Raw genomic sequence first — 24,771 nt, 5'->3', positions numbered from 1 at the left:
CGGATGACTGCGCTGTCGCCGGGAGCGGCGGCGACCACCGATGGCTGCGCGCTGAGCTGGCGCTCCCGGAAGTCGCTTAGACGGCGCCAGTTTCGTTTTCTCAAAGGAGTTTCGTTTTCTCAAATCCGCGAGACGGTTCACGGCCAGGCCCGGGGCCGTGCAGGGCGAGGAGGATCGGGGTGGGCGCATGGACAGCGGTCCTCGGCACACTTCCCGGGGCTGTAGTCGTATTTTGAATGTTTTTAAAGAACAAAGTGCCCCGCGCCCCTACACCGCCCCCCAAAGCCCAGTTGGAAAAAGATCCCTCTTTTGAGGGTTACTTCTAAAATTTTTATCATGCTGGGTTTGCCCTAAACCGCCGCAGAATTAACCAATCCTGTATCCAGGTATCAGTAGCAAGCCTTTATTTAGCACCCATAGGGTACAGAGCACCATACAAGATCCAGTTTTCAGTGCATGTAATAAAATACACGTAGAGAACATAAATGCATAAAATTAAATTATAGTTAAAATTAATTGCTCTTGAAAAGAAGCTTGTACTAGTTGGTGGTTTGCCAAAGAAAGGGAAACTTTGTAGGCCTTGCGCTTTCAGCAGATTCTAAAGAGGAAGAAATGCACATTGGGCCTGGACAACCCGGACAGTCTTGACAGATGTGAATGGATTCCAGAACCAAGACAGGGCGTAACAGAGAGCAGGAGGGAGTGGGCAGACCCCAGCAGCCACAGTGTTTTGCCCTCAGGCAGGAGACTAGAGTACAGTTCTGGTAGCTGGTGGCAAAGCTAACAGCCTTTTTCCACACTCTCTTACTACATGGGCCACTGTGAAAGTTTGGAAATACACAAAAATCAAGAAACATAAAATGCATGTGGATGGAAACAAATGAAGCCCTCCCAGTGAGAGGACAGGAGTGATCCATTTTGTACAAAAGTTGCCATTTTGCATTTTGTGTGAGCCGCCTGCAGAAGTATACCTAACCACAAGTTGCCCCAGTTAGGAAAGTACCAGATGCCCAGCCAATGAGCCAGAAGCCAAGCATGTCCTTTGGAAACTAGCCAATCCTAGGGTAACTTTGCTGGAAACCCCCTTCTTCATTGTAACTACAATAAAAACCCCTGCCCTCCCAGAGCTCGGGGTTCTCAGCTTGCACCTGCTTCGTCAGGACCCCTGACATAGTCTAGGCTCAAGTTTGGATAAAGGCTCCTTTGCTCTTGCATTGGACTCTGCTCCCTGGTGGTCCTTGGGGACTTTGCGATCTGGGCATAACACCAGCAACATGGTAAGTTGAGCAAGTTGGAACTTGCCCAGGTCAAGGAGAAAGGATGAGGTGGGGAGGGGGCTGTGTTTCTTCCAATGAAATAATGGACCATAATACACTCAGTCCATCTCAACTTTTGTAGTGACCCATGTAAGCTTTTCAGTGTTCCACTCTTACATATAAGTAGACGACTAAGATCACTAACTCTGAGGAAAGCCTAGAACATAGAAGAGCAAACAAAAGCAAACATACCCGGAAACAAACCTTGGAGGACATAGAATATGTAGAAAATGACATGAATGCAGTATAGATGTGTTTATGTGTATTATACACACACATAAATACGTTCAGCAACATATAGCCACCATGCCCAGCTAAGAAAAGAATATTTAAATAAGAATACACTTAGAAATTAAGAATATGACATCAGGCTGAGAACCATGGCTCTCGCCTGTAATTAGCACTCTTGGAGGCCAAGGTGGATGGACTGCCTGAGCTCAGGAATCGAGACCAGCCTGAGCAACAGTGAAACCCCATCTCTACCTAAAAATAGAGAAATTAGCCAAGTGTTGTGGTGGGTACCTGGAGTCCCAGCTATTCGGGAGGCTGAAGCAAGAAGATGAGGTTGCTGTGAGCTATGATATCACAGCACTTTACCCAGGGCGACAGAGTGAGACTGTCTCAAAACAAACCAACAAACAAAAAAGAATATGATACCAGAAAAAATATAGTAAGTGATGATTTAGAAGATTAAGTTGAGGAATGGTCCTATGAAAAGCAGAGCAAGAAGAGAGAGCTAGAAATGAACAGAAAATTAGAGAACCAATCCTGGAGGTCTAACACCTGGATAACAGGAATTCCAGAAAGAGAGAGAAACAAATCATTAGTTTTCAGATTGAATGGTAGCAACCAGGCACCCAGTGCAAAGGATGAAAATAGACCCTTACTAGGGACAGAACACTGGGAGAAAGATAATCCCATAAGCATCAAGATCGATAAAAACAGGTTATATATACCAAAGACAAGTAACAGAATGGCACCCACTTCCAAGAGTTACCCTGGAAGCCGGAGGCCACAGAACTTTTGACCTCAGCAGCAGCACTGACAGCTAGCAGATGCCTTCCAAACTGGGCATGGAGACCGCCCAGGAATTCCCCACCATGCCAAAACAGCAGCCAAGTATAAGCATAAAATAAAGACATTCTAAACACGCAGAAACTCAAAAACGTTTACTTCTCATTTTCCCTTTTCAAAAGCTATTGGAGAATATGCATCCCTGACAGGTGGGAGTAAACAAACAAAAAAAAGAGGGAAATAATGAGGTCTGACTGGTGACATGTCTGACATAAGAGACAAAGGTAATTCCTAGGAAAATGATACCTGAGAACCAGTCCAGAATGAGGCAAACCAACATGTCAGGAGAAATTTCTCTAAGATGATAATTGCCAGAATACCTCATGTTTCTCAACATCAGCCATTTCAGAGGCAATCCCAATGAAATACTGGCTGATCCACGATAGTTCCTTCCTTCTGCACAAATAATATTTCCCACATTGATCAAATTTCCTCATTTTAGTGCATTGCCTAAAATCCTTGTGCCTTTACCGTGCATAAAGGGACTTAACTTTCCTTATCTGTCTATAGGCTGTTGGGGTGTTTTTTTGCTCTTGTTCCTATTCTTTGGTTTCCCATTCTCTAAAACAATTTCAATTTTTATCTAGTTAAATATACATATTTTTTGAGACACAGTCTCATTCTGGGTCCCAGCTAGAGTACCCTGGTGTCACTGGCGCTCACTGCAACCTCAAACTCTTAGGCTCAAGCTATCCTCCTGCCTCAATCTCCCGAGTAGCTAGGATTATAGGTGCCCACCATAACACCCACTTAAATTTTTCTATTTTTTGGAGACATGGGGGTCTCGCTCTTGTTCAGTCAATATCTTTAACAAATTAAATTGAGTACAAACTTAGAACAGATTTTTGTTTGAATGGGTAACCAAGCTGAACCCAGAATCAAGTCTTAAAAAGGGGAAAAAAAAACATATAACTCCTCAAAAACCAGAATCACTTTTTGATTACTCCTTTGCAAACTAGTTTCTCCACTGTGGCTCTGGGGAAGTTCCTGGCAGCCAAATGTACATTCTTCCTACAGATAGAGTTAGTCTGAACTCTCGGGGCTTCCCAGGCCCTCTCTGCACTGGGTGATCTGGGCTAGTCACCCTGTAGTAAAGTGGTAACGTATGCACATCATGCCCAGGAGATACCAAGAGGCTGTGTGGGATTTTGCAGCTCAGAACTGTTTTGTTTCCTTGTGTTTTGTAAATGAAGTTCCTGCCCAGCACAATTCCTTCTGCCCTGAATAAGCCGAGCTTGATGAGTTTCTAGGGTTCCTTTCCTTATAGTTCATATTCCTCTAGCTTTCTATTTCCTCTTTTCCCATCTGTTTGTACTGAGGAAGTACAAGAAATCTGTGGAAAAGAAGTATCCTCTCTAAGAGTGTGCCAGAACTGTACTTAGAGAAAAGCTTCTTCCAGCTTAAGTGACTGCAGACCGTGCTTCATGGGGCCAGATAACAGATTCTTCAACAAATGTTAAAACAGTTGGGAGTAATATGCACAAAATAAGTTCTTACACATTCCTCATGCTGTGTTGCCCACCTTGTACCTCATAATGGTAAATGATTTGACAGGAATTAAGCATCAATTGTGTAGGTAAAGATGTGAAATTTGGCTCTTTGGGGCATGAACTGAAAGATAATAATCACAAAAGCAATTAGAAACAGCTGAGTTCTGGTGTGACATTTGTTATCACCTAATATATAATTTACAAATAAATTATAAATTGTACAGTGGTGTTTCACATAAAATATATACTTTCTTCCTACTCAAGTAAAGTTAAACAGGGGTAAGGATAAGAGATACCCTATGCATATGAAATGTCCCTTTTTGTTCCTGACATTTCTAAGTCACACATATAAAATTAGTAACAAAATAGGCATCCCCAGTAAGGGAAAGCTGAGAAGAATTACCTTGATGGGCCTAAACCTAAATTACTTCCACTAGTGACTGAGGATTCTTTTCCGGTGTTCTAACCTCAGCCTAAAAAAGTAACTTCATCAACAAGTGTTAGCTGCATATTTATAATATTTTTTTCCTACACTTATTAACCCCACATTGGCAGGGGATTTCCTCCTCAGGCACAGTCCCGGCTTCATAACCATAATCCCAAGTTAGTTCTGTTCTTGCTTTCACGTACCTAGAAAGTAGAAATTAAAAAATAATCATAAATTACTCAACCACCAAATGAAACAAATTTGATTACATCAATTTTTACATTATCATGAACCATCCTCAAAACTATGATCTGTCACCTGACACCCACCAATTTGGTATACTTTTTTTTTTTTTTTGGTGAGACAGTTTCACTTTGTTGCCTTGGGTAGAGTGCCACGGTATCATAGCTCACAGCAACCTTAAACTCTTGGGCTCAACTATTCCTCTTGCCTCAGCCTCCCAGGTAGCTGGGACTAGGTGCCCGCCATAACACTGGGCTACTGTTTTTTTTAGATGGGGTCTTGCTCTTGCTCAGGCTGGTCTCGAACTCCTGAGTTCAAGCAATCCTCCAACCTCAGCCTCCCGAAGTGCTGAGATTATTCTGGCCTTGGAATAATCTTTTTTTTTTTTTTTTTTCATTGAGACAAAATCTCACTCTGTCACCACAGGCAGACTATGGCATCACAGCTCACAGCAACCCCAAACTCCTGGGCTTGAGCCATCTTCTTACTTCAGTTTTTCTATTTTTAGTAGAGATGAGGTCTTGCTCTTGCTCAGGCTGGTCTCGAACTCCTGAGCTCAGGCAATCCACCTACCTCAGTCTCCCAGAGTGCTAGCATTATAGGCATGAGCCACCACGCCCTGCCTGGAATACTCTTTTATGAATAACCACTGAGTTTTATTTCAAATCTACTAAAATCCTAAGTAAGAAGGAACCTGTTGATGTCCATGAGGAAGGAAGCATATTGTGCAATCAGCAGCGTCCTGTAGTCTGAGGAGGCCTGTGGTGTGAAAGCAGTTGGGAAATGGTTCTGATTTAAAGATAATGTAGCACTGTGAGTCACTTACCCCCTAAAATGAACTGCGTTAAGGCCTGATATTCTCTGCCCACTTGGGCATTAATTCTAAGTGAGAATAAGAATTGACATTTCAGGCGTTCAAACCTTTTTGACTTGGAACAGTTTAGGGTAACTGAGTATTCTAGAGTACCCGGTATCTGGGGCTTCCTATACTTACTCTTGGGCTCAGGCAACTCTCCTGCCTCAGCCTCCCAAGTAGCTGGGACTACAGATACCCGCCACAACGCCCGGCTATTTTTAGAGACAGGATCTTGTTCTTGCTCAAGTTGGTTTCAAATTCCTAAGCGCAGGGGATCCATCCACCTCAGCCTCTCAGAGTACTAGGATTACAGGCATGAGCCACCATGGCCGGCCTTTTTATATTTTTGTATTATTATTTTCTGTCACAATTTCAGAATTAAATCATCTAAGCAAAATCAATTACAAACCTGTTGGTGAAGAATGCCATCAATGGAAAATTCCTGTTGTGTGTTTCTACAAAAACATTCTGTACCAAGAGATTTGGGCAACAACTATGCTGTTAAAAAAAATTAAACAGTGGTTAGATAGTACATAAAGTTCAAGGCTTTGTGCTTTCAAGCATTAGAATGCCATTCTGTTTCCAACACATCTCACTAATTTCCTCTTTTTTTTCCTTGCTAATACATAAAATATCATAGCTCAGGACAGTTAATAGCAGGAACCCATTAAAAAAAGCCCTATTCTGACATTCATACCTTGCTGGTAGAAAAGCAAAAATGATATAAGCCCCTATAATAAAAAGACAATTTGTAATACTTATCATTATTATAAATGCATTTTTCTCTTAATTCAGCAATCCTACATCTAGGAATGTATTCTACAGATTTATCTGCATATGTGTCTAGATGTAAGATTATTCATTAAACTTTGTTTTTAACAGTAGAAGTTTGAAAATAACCCAAATGTTTGCCTAAAGGGAACTGGTTAACAAACTTTGGTATATCCACACAATGGTATTAATGAAATTATACATCGCTATAACAAAAGACGCAAAATAAGAAGCTCTGTGTACTGATATGGAAAGATGTCCAGAATGTACTGTTATTGTAACAAAGTGTACGGCAGTGAATAGAATATGCCTTCTTTTATGCAAAAAAAGGGGAGAAGCAAGAACAGATGTTTTTATTTACTTGTATTTATAGAAAGAAACACTAGAAGAATATACAAAAAAGTAGTAAGAATGATTATAGATAGAGGGTGGGAGAGGGGAAATGAAATACAGGAATAGTACTTCTCAAGGCATGGCTTTTTTTTTTTTTTTTTTTTAGGCAGAGTCTCAAGCTGTCACCCTGGGTATAGTGCCGCAGCATCATAGCTCACAGCAGTCTCAAACTCCTGGGCTTAAGCGATTCTCTTCCTCAACTTCCCAAGTAGCTGGGACTACCAGCGCCCACCACAATGCCCAGCTATTTTTTTGGTTGTAGTTATCATTGTTGTTTGGCGGAGCCGGGCTGGATTTGAACCTGCCAGCTCTGGTGTATGTGGCTGGCACCTTAGCCACTGATCTACAGGCACTGAGCCAGATTTTTTTTTTTGTTTTTGAGACAGAGTCTCAAGCTGCCTCCTGCGTAGATTGCCATGATGTCACAGCTCACAGCAACCCCAAACTCTTGGGCTTAAGTGATTCTCTTGCCTCAGCCTCCCAAGTAGCTGGGACTACAGGTGCCCACCACAACGCCCAACTATTTTTTTTACTGCAGCTGTCATTGTTGATTTTAGCTGGCCCAGGCTGGGTTCGAATCCACCAGCCTTGGTGTATGTGGCTGGTGCCCTACCCACCGAGCTAGGGGTGCCACCATTTTTTTTTTTTTTTTTTGTGATTTTTGGCTGGGGCTGGGTTTGAACCCGCCACCTCCGGCATATGGGACCGGCGCCCTACTCCTTGAGCCACAGGCACCACCTTTTTTTTTTTTTTTTTTAACAAAACAAAGTCTTCACCAAAACGTTTAATATGAAGAATGTACATAACCTAATTTTTATATCCTAATAAAAATCAGGCCTTTTAGAGACATAAGCATCTGATTTCCCTCCTGAACAGAGTCATTCTATATAGCCTCATTCCATGGCTTTTAACAAGATGACACCATTTCCTCATATTACCGTCATTCTAATATTGCTGGTGCCCACTAGCTGTCATCTCCACCCATTCATGTACTATAAGATTCATAATACGATTAAATCTCTACCATATTCCTTGGGCACATCCACCATCCTTTAATTTCAATGGTAACTTCCCATCCAAACAACTTTTCCAACTTGGGCAGGTGGCTTCAAAACCTTTCAATATATTTAAATACTTTTCTTATACAGCATTTCTTACAGCTATATTTTAAAGCAAATGCTTACCATGTGGTATGAAACTTTTAAGCATCTCATATGAATTCACTCCTTTCAACATCCTAAGACAGTTATTGTTATTATCCCCATAATATAGAGGTAGAAAACGAGGTATCAGGGGTTAAGTCGCAGCCACCCATGTGGAGGACTCTAACACAGGTAGTCTGCTTGAGAGTCTATTTATCTTATTTACCTTTTGATTTTGTTAAGAGCATAGAAAAACAGTTGTTTAGAAATATGAATCTCAGCCCCTATACTCACATTAAGGAAGCGGCCCACATTTCCTTCTTTTGTGGCATCCAATAAAAACACATTCCCTTTACCAAACTTCCTTAGAGAATCAGATGAAGTATTTTTGGTTTCATTTGGCAACACTTCATCACAAAAGATCTGCTGTTTTTGACATGCTGAAGATTGCTCCTCTTGGGGCTTTTGTATTTGCACTTCAAATTCCTTTTTCATATTTTTATAATCCAACACGGTTGCATGGTTACATCTGTCCCGGGGTGGAGTTTCTTCTCTACGTCTAGTTGTATTTTTCACATTTGATTGAGTCAGCACATTGTCTTCAGAATCTTCGACTTGGTTTGAACTTGATTCCTCTAACAGACATTTTGGAAGGTAATGTCAGAAATACACTTGGCTGAGAAATAGTTATGAATTAACAACACTAATTAGATATCAGTTGCTTTGATTATCATTAATCTATATAATGTGTTTGGTAGGTAGTATTACTTTCATTTTACAGATGAAAACTCTGAGTCTCTGAGGGGTTAAGAGAGTCACCTGTCCCATAATAATGAGAACTGGGGCAATAAATCCAGAAATGTTTGGCTGCCAAAGTCTCATTTCTTTCTATATGCTACTTTCTCATTACTATAGTTATTTTTTTTTTATTATTTTATTTTTGAGACAGAGCCTCAAGCTGTTGCCCTGCGTAGAGTACTGTGGTGTCACAGCTCACAGCAACCTCCAACTCGTGGGCTTAGGTGATTCTCTTGCCTCGGCCTCCCACGTAGCTGGGACTACAGGCGCCCGCCACAATGCCTGGCTATTTTTTTAGTTGTAGTTGTCGTTGTTTGGCAGGCCCAGGCTGGATTCAAACCCACCAGCTCTGGTGTATGTGGCCAGTGCCTTAGCTGCTTGAGCTACAGGCACCAAACCTCATTACTATATTTAAACTCTATTCTTCTTTTAAAAATTCTTATACTTATTTTTGAGACAGGATCTCACTGTCACCCAGGGTGGAGTGTAGTGGCCTCATCATAGCTTACTGCAGCCTCAAACTCCTGGGCTCAAGTCATCCTTTGCTTTAAAAAAGATCCTGAGTAGCTGCAACCACTCACCTGCATCACTACACCTGGCTCATTTTTGCATTTTTTTGTTTTTTGTTTTTTTGTAGAGATGGGGTCTTGTCCTTGCTCAGGCTGGTCTTGAACTCCTGGCCTCAGTGATCATCCTGCCCTTGGGCTCCTAAAGTGCTAGAATTACAGGCATGAGCCACATGCCCGGCCTTAAACTTTATTCTTAAATTGACTTTTTTCTCTGTAACTCTGGAATTTGCACTTAAGTATAAAAAGAAACGTTAACAGAGTGGGTGTTTTAGAGGCACTCTCGGCCTTCATGATGCCAATAAATAAAAGGCCAGAGAAGAGTTACCCTCTACAAGTCCCAACAACAACAACTGTATTGCTAGAGACTTTGTATACGTCAGTGTTTGCTGTTTCGCTAGATGATCATTCAATAATTACACCTGCATAAACAATAAGACTTTAAAAGTGGATGTACTGGGCGGCACCTGTGGCTCAAGGAGTAGGGCGCCGGTCCCATATGCCGGAGGTGGTGGGTTCAAACCTAGCCCCGGCCAAAAAAAAAAAAAGTGGATGTACTGCTTATTTTTCTTCCCCCAATAAGGAAGATAATTTTATGAGAAGATTCAAAATTGTGACTGCATGTAAGAATAAGTAAAATCATTTATTTTTAAAAAGCCATTTGTGCCAACTAATTCAGTGGCATGGCAGAATTATACCCCACTAAAATTAGTGTTCTTGATTTAATCATTACTGTCGCCAGCTGCTGTTCCTAAACGTACTCATTTTAATCACTGATTACTAGTAGGTACTAGTTACTAGTATGTAACTTCAAACTTTTTATTTGAGACAGAGTCTCATTATGTCACCCTCGGTAGAGTGCTGTGGCATCACAACTCACAGCAACCTCAAACTCTTGGCTTAAGTGATTCTCTTGCTTCAGCCTCATAAGGAGCTTGGCCTACAGGCGCCTGTCACAACACCCGGCTACTTTTTTTTGGTTGTAGTTTTCATTGTTTAGCTGCCCAGGCTGGGTTCAAACCTGCCAGCGTTGATGTATGTGACTGATGCCGTAACCACTGTGCTATGGTTCACTGGGCCATAACTTCAAATTTTTGATCTAAAAAGTATTTAACTTAAGATTTTTGGAATACCTGCAGTCAATGAAAATGGCAAAAAGAACCGAAAGCAATAGTATGTACTGTGGCTCCCAGGCAGTAAATGTGAAGGGTGATACACAACACGCCCTCTCTTGATAGACCGTTTCTATGGAGGAGCTGCCATGCTTCTTTCACTATCTTTGTATACCTGGTGGGGAGCCGGTGTTGCACAGACAAGGAGACTCCAAGGGAGAAGAGGCAGCATAGGCTGGTCTTCGCCTCTCAGCAATGTCCCCCACTACTGGACACATTAAAATACAAAAGGTTAGGAGTTTAGGACCAGCCCGGGCAACAGTGAGACCTGTCCCTACAAAATTTTTTTTAAAAACTAGCTTGGCAAGGTAGCACATGCATGTAGCCCTAGCTACTCAGTAGGCTGAGGCTGGAGGTTAGCTTGAGGCCTGGAGTTCAAGGCTACAGTGAGCTATGATCATGCCAGCCTGGACTACGGAGTGACCCTGTCTCAAAAATTAAAAAAAAAAAAAAGGCACCAAAAACAAGGTTTGTCCAGTTTTAATATTATCTGTGGCAGAGACTGGTAACTCTGAAAAACAACCACTTAGGGTAGTGACACTTATCCTTTTGCTAGAATCATGCTGAGTATCCTCTGTCGCAGTGTTGGCTAGCCTATTATAGGAGAATAAAGTGTCTTTATTTTTAAAGGAGTCCAAAACAAAGAATTAGAAAGTGACTGCCCGAGACAACACTTCCAAAGCCGTAGACAATACCTGACGGCTATGTGGAGTCGAGAGCTGTCTGTCCCCCTCTCCTGTCATGCATCAAGTCACTGTTAGCCACTAGACCAGAGGTCAACAAACTTCTTCTGTAAAGGGCCTAACAGCAAATATTTTAGGGTTTTGCAGCCACGTGGTGCCCGTAGTGGCTATTCAACTCTACTGCTGCAGTGTGAAAGCAGACACTAAATGATGTTAATTGGCTGTGTTCCAATAAAACTTTATTTATGAACTCTGAAACTGTATTATTCACTTTCCAATTTTTTCCCAACTATTTACAAAATGCAAAATTCACTCTTAGCTCACATGCCACACTAAGCAGGTAGCGGGCCAGATCTGGCATACAGCATAGTTTGCTGACCCCTGATGTAGACAAGTCACAACTTTTGTGACAAATGCAGCATGTTCGTCATGGAATCCGAGAAAATGGGCCACAGGCATTGAGTAAGACAGAAGCAAACAGGCAGAGGAGGAGTCACACAATGACACAAAGCCTACTTTGCACTCCCTTGGCTTTAGAGCTCAGACATTCCGGGGCTGGTTCAAATCCATCATTATCTTCTGAGGTGACAGACTCCAAGGAAACAAATTCCTTAAAAAAAAAACAATGAAGATGTCTTTACTTTCTAGGTCAGGAAAAAGTATTTAGCAGTTTGGCCTCCTTTGTCAAGTATCAATAATCTTCAAAGGACATACAGGCTGCTATCAGAGGAAGGTCTTCGGACTAATAAAGCAGCTCCTCCCTTCACACTGTGCTCTACCTCATTAAGCCACAGTTATCAAGACTGTCTAGACCAGTGGCTCTTGACCCCTTTGGACTGTATTAAAGGTTCACAGCATTAGGAAGGTTGAGAACCACTGGTCTAGACATTTTCTGGGTATTAAAATCCAAACACATCTGTCTATATCCCTTAATTCTAATCACTCTAATCATCTTCAGTACTGAGAAAGTGCTGTTACCAAATTATGAATTTAGCTTCAACTGTAAGTTGTACAAAGGTAAAAATACCTGTTGGCTAGTTTCTACTTTAAAAAAGGGTTAAAGAATTTGCTTGTCTTTACATATGGTAGACCATGCTATCACTAAATGGTAACGTTAACTTTAAAAGAGGGGTATATGCTGGGTGGCGCCTGTGGCTCAGTGAGTAGGGCGCCGGCCCCATATGCCGAGGATGGTGGGTTCAAACCCAGCCCCTGCCAAACTGTAACAAAAAAATAGCCGGGCGTTGTGGCGGGCGCCTGTAGTCCCAGCTGCTCGGGAGACTGAGGCAAGAGAATCGCATAAGCCAAGAGTTACAGGTTGCTGTGAGCCGTGTGACGCCACGGCACTCTATCCAAGGGCGGTACAGTGAGACTCTGTCTCTACGAAAAAAAAAAAAAAAAAAAAAAGAGGGGGTATATGCTTAGCAGAAAGCTTGGCACTCAACTAAGTGCTCAGTAAATGTTAATCATTACTATTATTATTCAAGTTCTCAGTATCTGAATGGTCAACATTTATTGAGCACTTAGATGGGTGCCAAGCATTGTCCTAAGCAAGTTTCTGATGTTTATCTCATTTAACCCTCATAACTCTGAAATACATGCCATTATTGTTTTATAGATAAAATAATGTATTTATGGGTGGCCCCTGTGGCTCAAAGCAGTAGGGCACCAGCCCCATATGCCAGAGGTGGTGGGTTCAAACCCAACCCTGGCCAAAAACCGCCATTAAAAAAAAAAAAAAAAAAGAAAGAAAAAAGAATATATTTCTGGAGATGTCACTCAACTAATAAGCATCAGAGTTAGAGGTTAAGCCCAAGTCTATGTGACCCCAGGGCCCAATCTCTTCATAATTATATTGAGGCAATACCTACTGTATTGTTACTAAGCAGAAGGCAAATATTTTCACAGCATCTGGAGCAGAGTTTTTACTTTTCATCCACAAGCCCAACTATAAATTACCACTATGTTTCCTTCTGCTCCTTTTCCAAGTTTCAGTTTCTTTCTGGTCTGTGCCCTCCGCGGCTGCCATGTAAAACACTGCACTGCTCTCCGGTGATTCTTTCATCAAGTCGCATCTCTTCTCTTTCCTACAGCCACACTACTGCTCCTTTCTTACTATGTATCACTATTCCCTCTCAAATCCATTAGCTTCTCCCACAAAGTCTCAGAACAGCGCACGGTGAGGTCATTACTAACATTCTCCTCGGGTATTTGAGAGGAAACATGCCCAGCTGCCCCAGATGATACTAAGTAAGTAAAACCTGGTCCTGGCCTTTAACAGTCCACCCATTCCAAAACAAAAGAAGAAATTCTATGTACTAGTTACTAACACAAACATTTTCAGCTGAGTGAAGGATAAAGGGTAAGATAATAGATCATGTTTACTGACGGGCCCCATCTGTTTTGTAGTTTTTACCACCTTTTTTCCATTGCGTTGAAAAATTTCTGTCTTGGATTTAGGACTTGTAATAACTGAATGATATTGAATTCTTGAAATATTGTTAAACTTCATTTCCCTGAAAAGAAAAAAAAAATGTTACTTTTTGTATCACTAAAAATTAGCTTTACTGGACCTTGAAATATAGATAATAATGGTACTACATAAATATTATCATTAGAAATTCGTCTAAGTAAGAACACTTGTGCTTGTCCTTCACTAGAGAAGGGAAATACAATTGTGCTTAAATGTCAATAATCTTTAAAGTACGTTAAAAAAAAAGAAAGAAACCCTATGACAACTTTCAGATAGAATGTTGTGTTGAACTTACATCTGTGAAGCAAGACGAGATACAGAGGTGGGGCAGGGACTAAGGAGAAAAACCACTCTCGATGAATGATAACTTAGATTTACTCCAGGTTCCTCTTACTTACATAACAAGCTCTTTGGAACTGCTACTGAACTCTGGTGAACACTCCTCAGGTTCAGCATTCTTAGGATGTGTTTCCAGTTCTAACGGGATAATTTCAACCTCAGAATCTGAACACGCAACTTCTATTTTCCTCTTTTTTGAAAATGTATTTTTCATAGTATTCTTTTCCTTCCCATTTTCATCAATAGCATTAGATTTCTCAGTGTTAGCTCTGCTTAGTAATCTTCCTAAAAGACAAAAAATAAGAAAGTTTGCATTAGACAAAATATAACTGCTAACAACAAACGGACATTCCTAGTTCTGCTCCATGACTAACGACCCTGTACAATGTACTTCAATTCTAGAATGAAGAAAAACACATTAACTCATCCCAGGAAATTTCTGCAAAACACTAATGAGGGATTTCTTATCTTCCAATACAAAAAATATATATATATATATATACACACACACACACATACACATACAGGGTATCTAAAATGAATCATTTGTCTGTTTTGGTATAACACAAAAGAGATTTTGCTGCAATAATGTAAAACAAAAATATGTATCAGTAAGTGTTCTAGAAAATTAGAGAGGTGACGTCTAGTCTCAAAATTGTAGCTAATAAAATGGTGTTTAGTAAAAAAGACTATCACTTGAAACCTATACTTTTTAAATAAAATAACCTACAGAAATTTGTCACGATATGTGCCTATAGTTCTCACATTAAGTCTTTAATAATATTAAACTTAAAATTTATGCATTTTCTTATAAGGGATTCAAAATTATAGTTACTAAGTTAAAATGAGCTATAGGATTCTATTACCCAGCATAGATCAGAGAGATCCTGCATCTTCTAGCAATGTAGATAAACCAGGGATGCTTCCTAGATACCACGTGGCACTCCGCAGGCAGCTTTCATCCCAGAGTTATCTTGAGAAATATGGGAGACCATATATGCAGGCTTTGGACTACGTGGATCTGTAATAAGGGTGTGGCAGGGATTCACAGTGTGACTAATCTGAATTTAAATAACTGTGAGCTTCCATTTGCCACCCCTGAAGTACCTGAAATTTCAAATGAGAGGGATTGCTCTGGTTCCTGTTACCTCGTTGCCAAAACTTGGTCCAGCTTTATTTCTTTCAGACCGCCTCTAAAATCTTGTTTCCCAAACTTTCTCACATAATGGGGCACAGAGAAAATAAAGACTTGTGCCTGACAGGCTGGAGGTGAACGGCCAAGACTACTGGGAACCAGTGTGTCTGCCCTGGACCCTGTGGCCTTACAGACACAGTAACTGCACAACTGTTAAAACACTGCTTGGCAAGTTTTACTCTACAGCACAAGCAACTCTCTAGAGTCCCTGAAATGGAGTGAGTTGCTAAAGTCACTGCCTGAATCATCACATTCAGATATTACAAAATTAACTTGTTAAAATTTAATAGTAGCGGTGGCGCCTGTGGCTCAGTAAGTAGGGCGCCGGCCCCATATACCGAGGGTGGCGGGTTCAAACCCAGCCCTGGCCAAACTGCAACAAAAAAATAGGCGGGTATCGTGGCGGGCGCCTGTAGTCCCAGCTGCTCAGGAGGCTGAGGCAAAGGGGTTGGAGGTGAGCCATGTGACGTCACAGCACTCTACCTGAGGGTGGTACAGTGACACTCTGTCTCTACAAAAAAAAAAAAATTTAATGGTAGCTCAAAGTGGCAAACAAGATAGTTTACCTGAGAGCAAGTCAGTCTTTAGTTTTGTTATTTAAAAAAGTTTTCTTTGCTGACTACAAAGCATCTGTAGCCATACAGATCAAAAAAGCATGCTTTGCACATAACAGGCCCTTACGTGATAACCCAAGGTTTCCTTATTGTTTATTAATTAGTGAATGAGTTAATTAAGAGACAGGTCTCTTCCCTGTCACCCAGGCTGGTGCAATCATAGCTCACTGCAACCTTCAACTCCTGGGATCAATCAATCTCCCTGCTTCAGCCACGCAACATGCTGGGATTACACGGTGAGCGTGCGTTTTGTTTCTGAGTCTTTCTTTTTTAGAATACGTGGAGCCTGTTCAGGAATCTCGTCCCTCCCTTGCTGTCCTCGGATGCTCCTCTGAGAGATTGCTGCTCTTCACCTTGTTCTAAGATCTCAATAGCCATGACTAGGCAAATGGATATTCAGAAAAGCAGATCCTATCACAGAATAATTTGAAAATAAACTTTTGCTTTACCTGAATAGATACAAACAAATGTCCCTCTGTCAATGTCATCCAGGCAGCGTACCCCCCAGCCCTTTTTCTCAGTTTTGAACACCTGTAGCCTCACTTGAGGACCATGTTGGACAACTCGGTTTTGACACAATCGTCGATTACATTTGCACAACAGACTGCATTCATAAATACTGTCAATAAAACAGGCAAAAGAGAAAAATTAGATCCCACAAGCAAATAAGCAGTTCCTATTGCTACTTCACGGGCAATGACAACTACTGAGGGAAGCAGACTGAATGGGAAAGCTCTGAGAGCTACACCGACTCGCTTCCCATCAGCTTCCACGTTTACCAGGTGGAAGCTTGGACAAGTTATGTAACTTCTCTGAGCTTTAATTTCCATTTAAAAATGGGGATGATAGCTCTAGCACCTATCTCATAGAAACTGTTCTGTGAAGATTACTTGGGCCAGTACTTACAAGGTACTTGAGATAATGCCTTGTGTGTAGCGAACGTAACGCTACCTCTTCTCAAATATCTAGGAAGGAAAGACCTCGGAAGGAAATACATAGGAAGAAAAACGGTCTATTTCTGTTTCCAAAGTTATTATTATTTGTTAATTCCAACTTTGAAAGGCTGAAAACGCCCAATGCTTAGATGAGTTCTGTATGGTATTTCTTAATGAGGAAACCACTATCCACAGTAGGCTGACCCTAAAGGGTCAGAGCCAGACTTGCCGCAGATGAGTGTTAGAGTGCCCTCTGCAGGATACTCTGTGTGGTCTCTAACTTCCATTTTCAAGAACAATACAGGGATTCCTTATTCCTTAATAATTTAGATTTTTGGTATTAGAAACTGAGATTTAGCAACATCTATAACTGTGCACCATAATAAAAAAAGTACCTACCTTAAAGATACCAACACCTTCTGACATACACTTAAGGAATCTCACCCACCCTGCGACGTAAATCCAGGGAATCTCACCCACCCTGCAGCATACGCCCAAGGAATCTCACCCACCCTGCAGCATACGCCCAAGGAATCTCACCCACCCTGCAGCATACGCCCAAGGAATCTCACCCACCCTACAGCATACGCCCAAGGAATCTCACCCACCCTGCAGCATACGCCCAAGGAATCTCACCCACCCTGCAGCATACGCCCAAGGAATCTCACCCACCCTGCAGCATATGTCCAAGGAATCTCACCCACCCTGTGACATACGCCCAGGTAATCTCCCCAGCCCTGCGATATACTCCCAGGGAATCTCACCCACCCTGAGACATACTCCCAGGGAATCTCACCCACCCTGAGACATACACCCAGGGAATCTCATCCACCCTGCAGCATACGCCCAGGGAATCTCACCCACCCTGCAGTATACGCCCAGGGAATCTCACCCACCCTGCAGTATATGCCCAGGGAATCTCACCTACCCTGCAGTATACACCCAGGGAATCTCACCCACCCTGCAGTATATGCCCAGGGAATCTCACCCACCCTGCAGTATACACCCAGGGAATCTCACCCACCCTGCGACCTATGCTCAAGGAATCTTCCCGACCCTGCAACATACGCCCAAGGAATCTTACCCAGAAGGTACTTGTCTCTGTAGTCTTTTGTATTTATATCCAGTGGGTACTTTATTACCTGATAAGGGAGAAGTTTTGGCATTCCTTGCTGTCAGTTGAAGACATGCACATTTTGCTCTAAAAGGAAGGCAGTAGATGGAGAAAAGTACCAAGAGACTGTCTTGATAAAAGTGTAAATGATGTCATAAGGGTGTAATAGCATTTAGAATAGTTGCTCGCATCATGGACAGTACAGACTTCTTCCCTAAACAGAAACGACTTCTTTGAAAGGCAATGCCTACCAGGAGTTTGTAAATAATTATGAACTGCACTGCACCTCTAGCTGCTCGTGAAGTGAACACTTAACTCTGAGTTTTCTTCCGCTTTTCAAAATGAATTCTTTTCACTTCCTCTTTGGCACTGGCTTGTTTGCACAAATTCTGCTAGTTCTGTCCTCCTACAATGGATAACAGACCTGGATGTGTAAAACCTGCAAGGGTGTAGTTCTGCAGATGTCTTCAGTTCTTTCTCCCTCCCAAGCAAAACAAAAACAGACCGGGGAGACTGACGCTGGGTACCTCACCACTAGCATACTTTTTGCGTATTGCTGCCAGGCAGGAAACTTGCAACCATAAAATTTAATCTATGTATTTTTTAGAGTCTAACTACTTATTACCCCACTAGACAGGGACTCCTAATTTGATAGAGAGTAAGGAATTAATTGGAAATCCCAGCTGGGAAGTAGGTTATGTGTCTGCTGCTAAGATGGTTAAAACCTCCCGGTGCTGGTCTCCTGGTTGAACACGTGACTTTAAGGTCTTTTCCTCTATGATTCTCTTCTGTATTTTCTATTTATACATAATACACATCAGATTGGTGGCTGCTACTTGCAGGAGAAAAAAATATCAATATTTGGATTCTGTTTACAGATGTAAAAATCTATAGTTACTTTTTTCCATATGATTTAGTTCGTAAAGTTTGAAATGTACAGAAAAATACAAATAATAACATAGCGAACCCCTTGGATATACCTGAACGTACTGTTGCTGGGAAAAGCAGGCATACTTCTTTGTGTGCTTTACATGTGTGGGACTGGACTCCCGCGCGCTCCTTCCCTTTGACTCTGACCATGCTGGTTTCATAGGTACAGACCAGTTTCCATGGATACAATTCTAGCCCTGGGAGTAATCGGCCTAGTCTCTGTGGTGTACCTACTTCTATCCCCTGGGAGAGCACAGATGCAGCAGCTGGGTTACATCCAGAGGCAATGTTTAAAAAACAAATGTTATTTTAAAACTAAAATGGCCAGGCATTGTGGCGGGTGCCTGTAGTCCCAGCTACTTGGGAGGCGGAGGCAAGAGACTCACTTAAGCCCAAGAGTTGGAGGTTGCTCTGAGCTGTGATGCCACAGCACTCTACCCAGGGCAATTGCTTGAGGCTCTGTCTCAGAAAAAAAACCCAAAAAACAAAAAACTTAGCACAGTGAAAAGTTTTCTCTGTGAGAGGCCTAAAGGAACTGAGCCACGCTTAGGTGACAGTAGATTACATCTCTCACTTCATACTCCCAATTGAGACTGATAGTGCAAACTATTATCTATACTGTTTGAATTATTTTTTGTTCTTTTACTCTTCTTTTGCCTAGTAAGGGTCGGTACATTAGCATTAAATTAAATGTACATGTAATGTAACTCCACTCTACAACCATATACCTACAAATGTACATTACAAACCTTTAAAATGTTTTTCAAAGTCTTCATATATTAGAACACATTTTCTTTTTTTTTTTTTTGTAGAGACAGAGTCTCACTGTACCGCCCTCGAGTAGAATGCCGTGGCGTCACACGGCTCACAGCAACCTCTAACTCTTGGGCTTATGCAATTCTCTTGCCTCAGCCTCCCGAGCAGCTGGGACTACAGGCACCCGTCACAACACCCGGCTATTTTTTTGTTGCAGTTTGGCCGGGGGCTAGGTTTGAACCCGCCACCCTCGGCATATGGGGCCGGTGCCCTACTCACTGAGCCACAGGCGCCGCCCACATTTTCTTTTTTTTAAAATGTCAATACTGTGCTACAATCAAGAGAACAGTAGTTATAAGGACCATTACTTTTCTTTTTTTTTTTTTTTTGTAGAGACAGAGTCTCACTTTATGGCCGTCGGTAGAGTGCTGTGGCCTCACACAGCTCACAGCAACCTCCAACTCCTGGGCTTAAGCGATTCTCTTGCCTCAGCCTTCCGAGTAGCTGGGACTACAGGCGCCCACCACAACGCCCGGCTATTTTTTTGGTTGCAGTTCAACCGGGGCCGGGTTTGAACCCGCCACCCGCGGCATATGGGGCCGGCGCCCCACCGACTGAGCCACAGGCGCCGCCCAGGACCATTACTTTTCTAAAAACTTACTGAGGAAATGATTTTTAGAAGTAAAATACAACATATCATGGAACACGAGTTCAAATCTTGGCTTTACAATTTGTCCTATGACCACTAGAACTGACTTCCTCAACCTCCTCATTTGCTTTTTTGAGACAGAGTCTCACTTTGTCACCTCGGGTAGAAACTCTTGGGCTTAAGTGGTTCTCTTGCCTTAGCTTCCCAAGTAGCTGGGACTACAGGTGCCTGCCACAACACCCGACTAATTTTAGAGATGAGGTCTCACTCTGGCTCAGGTTGGTCTTGAACTCGTGTGCTCAGGTGATCCAGCCGCTGGACCTCCCAGAGTGCTGGGATTAGAGGCGTGAGGCGCCCGGCCCTGATCTCATTTGTTAACACAGAGATTATATTACATACCTCAGGGGGTTGTGAGGACAAAGATTATATGTAATGTGCTTGTCCCTGCATCTGGCACTGTTAAATGGCATTTGTTGTAACTGCTATGATTATGGTGCCAGATTAAAGGAAATCTTGGAAGAAATAATTTTCCAATTGCTGTATTTGGCAAACAGTTTTCTTTCCTATTGCTACTGAGAGTATTTCTTTCCATTTTAGGCTCTTGGTGAACAGGTTTTACACAGACAAAATGATACATAGTAGGACTTTATAAAGAGCGTTCCTACATTCACGAGGTTTTTTGAAATGCCATGTTTTTCTACTCACATGTCTATGCAGCCCTCAGAACAGTCACATGAATCAGTGAACATGTTGGAGAAGCCATTTAGATGGTATGCGCGTGGCCACATGGTCTTTCTGTACTTAAACTGTGGGAGCTTTCTACTGTCAATTTCATTAGAGAAAGGAATGGGCACAGATTCCACTCCATTGCTAATGTCCACATCAGAAACAATTTCTTCTTGCTTTGGGTAGTTCCGAGTCAATTGAACATAGGTATTGAAAGAAAAGTTATCTGTAAATAGAAAGTTACACTCTGTCTCAAGGAGGTAACGAAAAACTTCCTCCACGTTTCGCAGACTCCTTCCACAAGGGGCTTTGTAACTCACGTGGAGTGCTGAAGAGTGAGAGTTCGTCTTTGCATGTCGCCTCTGGAAGTGGCATTTAATTGGCAGCTGCAGAGGGTTTTCTCCCTTGGAGGTTGGTGGCATTTTCATAAGACAGGCACCAGAGCAGGCATGACTTTGGTACGATAAATTCAAAGATGATTCTTTTCCTCTAAACTCTACAACTTTATTTTTCAGAGAAAGAATTTCCTCATTTTCTGTAGATCTATTAAAATAGATTATATATTAGTCTCACAATTTATAGAATGTCAATACTGTACTATGATCAAGAAAATACTAGTTATAAGCAATATTATCTTTCAAAAAAATTATTTATTAGTTTCATAAATTTATAGTTTAATTCTCCACTTTTAAAAAACACTGCCTACTACGGCGGTGATTAGTTCCTACTATCTTTGGCTTAGACAACATTAAGATAAACCAGACTCTAAAATAAACATTTTAGGATTGCCTACAAGCCATATAATCCCTAGTTAAAAATAATTTTTTAAAGAGATGGAGTCTAGCTATGTCACTCAAGCTGGAGTGCAGTGGCTATTCACAGGCACTAGCATAGTGCCCTAAAGTCTTGAACTCATGGCCTTATATAATCCTCCTACCTTTATCTCCCTGTGGCTGGGACTATAGGCACATGCCCACCTTGTACCTAATTTTGGAAAACTCCAAGAAGTTGCGATTACAGATATAACTTTTGCTAGGTACTTTATAGCACATACTAAATTTAGAGTTCATTTAGAATATGTACTCAATAAAGAGCTGAGGAAGGGGACAGGTGCAGTGGCTCACACCTGTAATCCTAGCACTCTGGGAGGCCCAGGTGGGTGGATTGCTTGAGTTCAAGACTAGATCGAGGAAAAGCAAGACCCCATCTCTAAAAAACAGCCAGGCGTCGTGGTGGGCACCTGTAGTCCCAGCTACTTCAGAGGCTGAGGCAGGAGGATCTCTTCAGCCCAAGAGTTTGAGGGTGCTGTGAGCTGTGATGCCACAGCACTCTAGCAAGAGTGACAAAGTGAGACTCTGTCTCAAAAAAAAAAGGAGCTCATGAAGGTTACTTCTTTAGGTAAGCTTGGTTCAAGTTTTTTGCCTGCAGAAAACAGTAAAGACTAGCTGAAAATTAATTTGTTAAGAATCCTTTATATAAAAACAAGAAACTCCAAAAGAACTTTTACATTATTTAACTACAACAGGGCGGCGCCTGTTGCTCAAAGGAGTAGGGCGCTGGCCCCGTATACCGGAGGTGGTGGGTTCAAATCTAGCCCTGGCCAAAAACGGCAAAAAAAGACTACAACAATTACAACTGAATTTTTTCCATAACGTGTAATCCACCCGGCAATTACACTGACACGTCAAAAAATAACAGTAACCTGACAAGAGAAAATGGAGTGGTTATTCATTTTAGGAAAGAAAAAATCTGTGAAAAAAATTCCATGTATTTGGAAATCAGGTTTTAAACTTTCACAAAGAACCTGGGTTTTGTTTAATACATGTATAATATTTTCTACCTATCTTCAAGTCTCCATCACACATTATAATACAGGTATTTTAGTATTTACATTTAAATATATGCTTATAAATTTTTTTTTAAGATGTGAAGCAGAGCTGTTCAATGTAACTCCCTTCATGGAGAGAAACGGTCAGCACCAGGATCGTGCTGCCCAGCATGTTCAAATGTGGCCAGAATGACCAGAGAGCTGAAATTAAGTTTTATCTTATTTTAATTAATGCAAATTTAAATAGCCACAAGCAGCTAGTGGCTACCATATTAGATGTGCAAATATGGAACTTTCCCGTCCTCTGCATTATAGCATATACCAGATCAAAATATTAGATTAGTTATGTAAATTATGAAACTTATGCAGTTATCTTTTAACAAGGAATCTTATTGTAATAATCTTTGCTATCACAAATCATGATACAACCGTGATGCATATAACACTTTCATACATGTAAAGAATGCACCCCCAGAAAGTCACAGGGTAAATGCATTAGTCATTTCATTAACATTGCCAAGTTGCTCTCCATGGAGTCAGCACCTTCAGCGATATGTGAGCGCCACTTTCACAGGGCTTCATCCATCAAGTGAGCAAGTGATTCTCGATGCTTTTGGATTTCAAAGAATCTAACAGGTAAAAAGCTGTACTGCAATTTATTTATAAATGTTTTAATGTAGGAAATGTTCATTTGTTTTTAAGACAGGGTCTTGCTCTATTGCTGGGCTTAGAGTACAGTGGTAACATCACAGCACACGGCAGCCTCAAACTCCTGGGCTCAAATCATCCTCCTGCTCAGCCTCCCAAGTAGCTGGGACTACAGGTATGTACCATCAGGCACGGCTAGTTTTTCTGGGTTTTTTTGTAGAGACAGGGTCTACATTGCTCAGGTTGGTCTCGAACTCTTCCCCCAAAGGACCCTTGTGCTTTGGCCTCCTAGAGTGCTGGGGCTATAGGTGTGAAGTGCTGCACCCGGCCTGGTTGTTTCTAACTTGTCTCTAGGTTACTACTTTGAGGAACATCTTCTGTATCAACCCTCGACCGGATTCCTGATTACCACCTTAGGATACACTCCTTTGTGAGGAATTACTAGGTCAACGGGAATAAACATTAAAAATTATAGTTTTTATTAATAAAACTCTTAAGAGTGTATTTTCTCATAAAAAGAGACTACAGTGTACCCCCACGAAGCTGTGAGAATGGCAGAACTCTCCACACGTAACAATCCTGTCCAGGCTTCTGCACTACAAGATGATCACATTTTCCTGGCATGGTCAGACCAGCATGACGGCCACGTGCCTCGGAGGACCCTTCTCGTAAGATGCCTGCCTGAGCAAGTTCAGCCCTGCCAGGAGAACTGGCTGGCTGCTCCAGCCAACACCTGATGACAGCACAGGCCAACAGACAGTGACCTTTTCTTAGAGCATTTACTACAAAGCGCTAACATTTGTGACTCTTTCCTCTGTCCCACTGAGATTTGTATGTGTGTATCTTCTGCAACGCAGGAGCCTCTTTCTCAAAGAGCAGAAAGCCATTCCTTTGCAAGGATATGGCCTTGTCTCCCGGTCTCTGTGGAAGGATAGAATCCTAACTTTGATTAAGTGCTGGCTAGCAGACACTGCTGGCCTAATTGCATTCGCACCGACTGACCCTTTATAACTTTTCACTTGAGTCCTGAATATTCTCTTTCCTACTCCCTCGAGGTTCTTTATGAACTGTCATCTTTTCTCACTGCTTTGTTTACTGCAGTTCAATTTATAATCGCCAAAATGTGGAAACAACCTAAATGCCAACCAACCCAGGAATGGATTAACTGTGGTATTATATGTATACCATGAAATACTATTCAGCCATAAAAAGATGGGGACTTTACATCTTTTATATTAAACTGGATGGAATTGAAACACGTTCTTCTTAGTAAAGTTTCACAAGAATGGAAAAGCAAATATCCAGTGTACTCAATACTAATATGAAGGCAGTAGATGATCTAATACACACCCACACAAGAGAAAAACTCAAATCAACTCAAATGGAGACGGAGGGGGATGTGTGTACTCCCACTGAATGGGCACAATGTTAGGGCATATGGCTCGCCTCTTGGGGGCAGGACACAGTTATAAGAGGGACTTTACCTAACAAATACAAACACTGTAACCTAATTCTTTGTACTCTCAATTAACCTGAAACAATAAAAAAAGAAAAAGATACCATTATCTCTGCACAAAGGAGCCAGGAGCTACCTGGCTCCTTCTCCCACTGCCAGTGTTACTGAATAAAATGT

At 41.7% G+C, this 24,771-nt stretch overlaps 1 protein-coding gene and 1 long non-coding RNA gene across 5 annotated transcripts in view; one reads left to right on the top strand and one right to left on the bottom strand.

Annotated features, from left to right (window-relative positions):
• SETDB2 (SET domain bifurcated histone lysine methyltransferase 2) overlaps window positions 1-24,771 on the bottom strand; it is a 112,891-nt gene that overhangs the window by 40,677 nt on the left and 47,443 nt on the right. For 2 of the 4 annotated variants that reach the window (XM_053563743.1, XM_053563742.1), the window contains 10 exons: window positions 20,642-21,205; window positions 17,572-17,688; window positions 16,002-16,171; window positions 13,803-14,028; window positions 13,351-13,447; window positions 11,448-11,541; window positions 10,364-10,453; window positions 8,007-8,347; window positions 5,816-5,904; window positions 3,872-4,510 (listed from right to left, as the gene is read on the bottom strand). In XM_053563743.1, the coding sequence (XP_053419718.1) occupies window positions 4,393-4,510; window positions 5,816-5,904; window positions 8,007-8,347; window positions 10,364-10,453; window positions 11,448-11,541; window positions 13,351-13,447; window positions 13,803-14,028; window positions 16,002-16,171; window positions 17,572-17,688; window positions 20,642-21,205 (1,906 nt within the window). In that variant the 3' untranslated portion in view covers window positions 3,872-4,392. Of the gene's footprint in view, window positions 1-3,871; window positions 4,511-5,815; window positions 5,905-8,006; window positions 8,348-10,363; window positions 10,454-11,447; window positions 11,542-13,350; window positions 13,448-13,802; window positions 14,029-16,001; window positions 16,172-17,571; window positions 17,689-20,641; window positions 21,206-24,771 lie in introns of those variants that run through there. The other 2 variants (XM_053563741.1, XM_053563744.1) reach the window with 2 other exon arrangements.
• Window positions 1,142-24,771, top strand: LOC128566739 (uncharacterized). The gene is made up of 3 exons (XR_008374623.1): window positions 1,142-1,277; window positions 23,193-23,313; window positions 23,493-24,771. It is a non-coding gene; the product is annotated as an uncharacterized LOC128566739 (long non-coding RNA).

The sequence above is a fragment of the Nycticebus coucang genome, chromosome 15 (genome assembly GCF_027406575.1).
Source record: "Nycticebus coucang isolate mNycCou1 chromosome 15, mNycCou1.pri, whole genome shotgun sequence".
In the NCBI taxonomy this organism is placed as follows: domain Eukaryota; kingdom Metazoa; phylum Chordata; class Mammalia; order Primates; family Lorisidae; genus Nycticebus; species Nycticebus coucang.
Note: the sequence above shows the minus strand (reverse complement) of the source record. Positions and strands in the feature narration are given on the sequence as shown.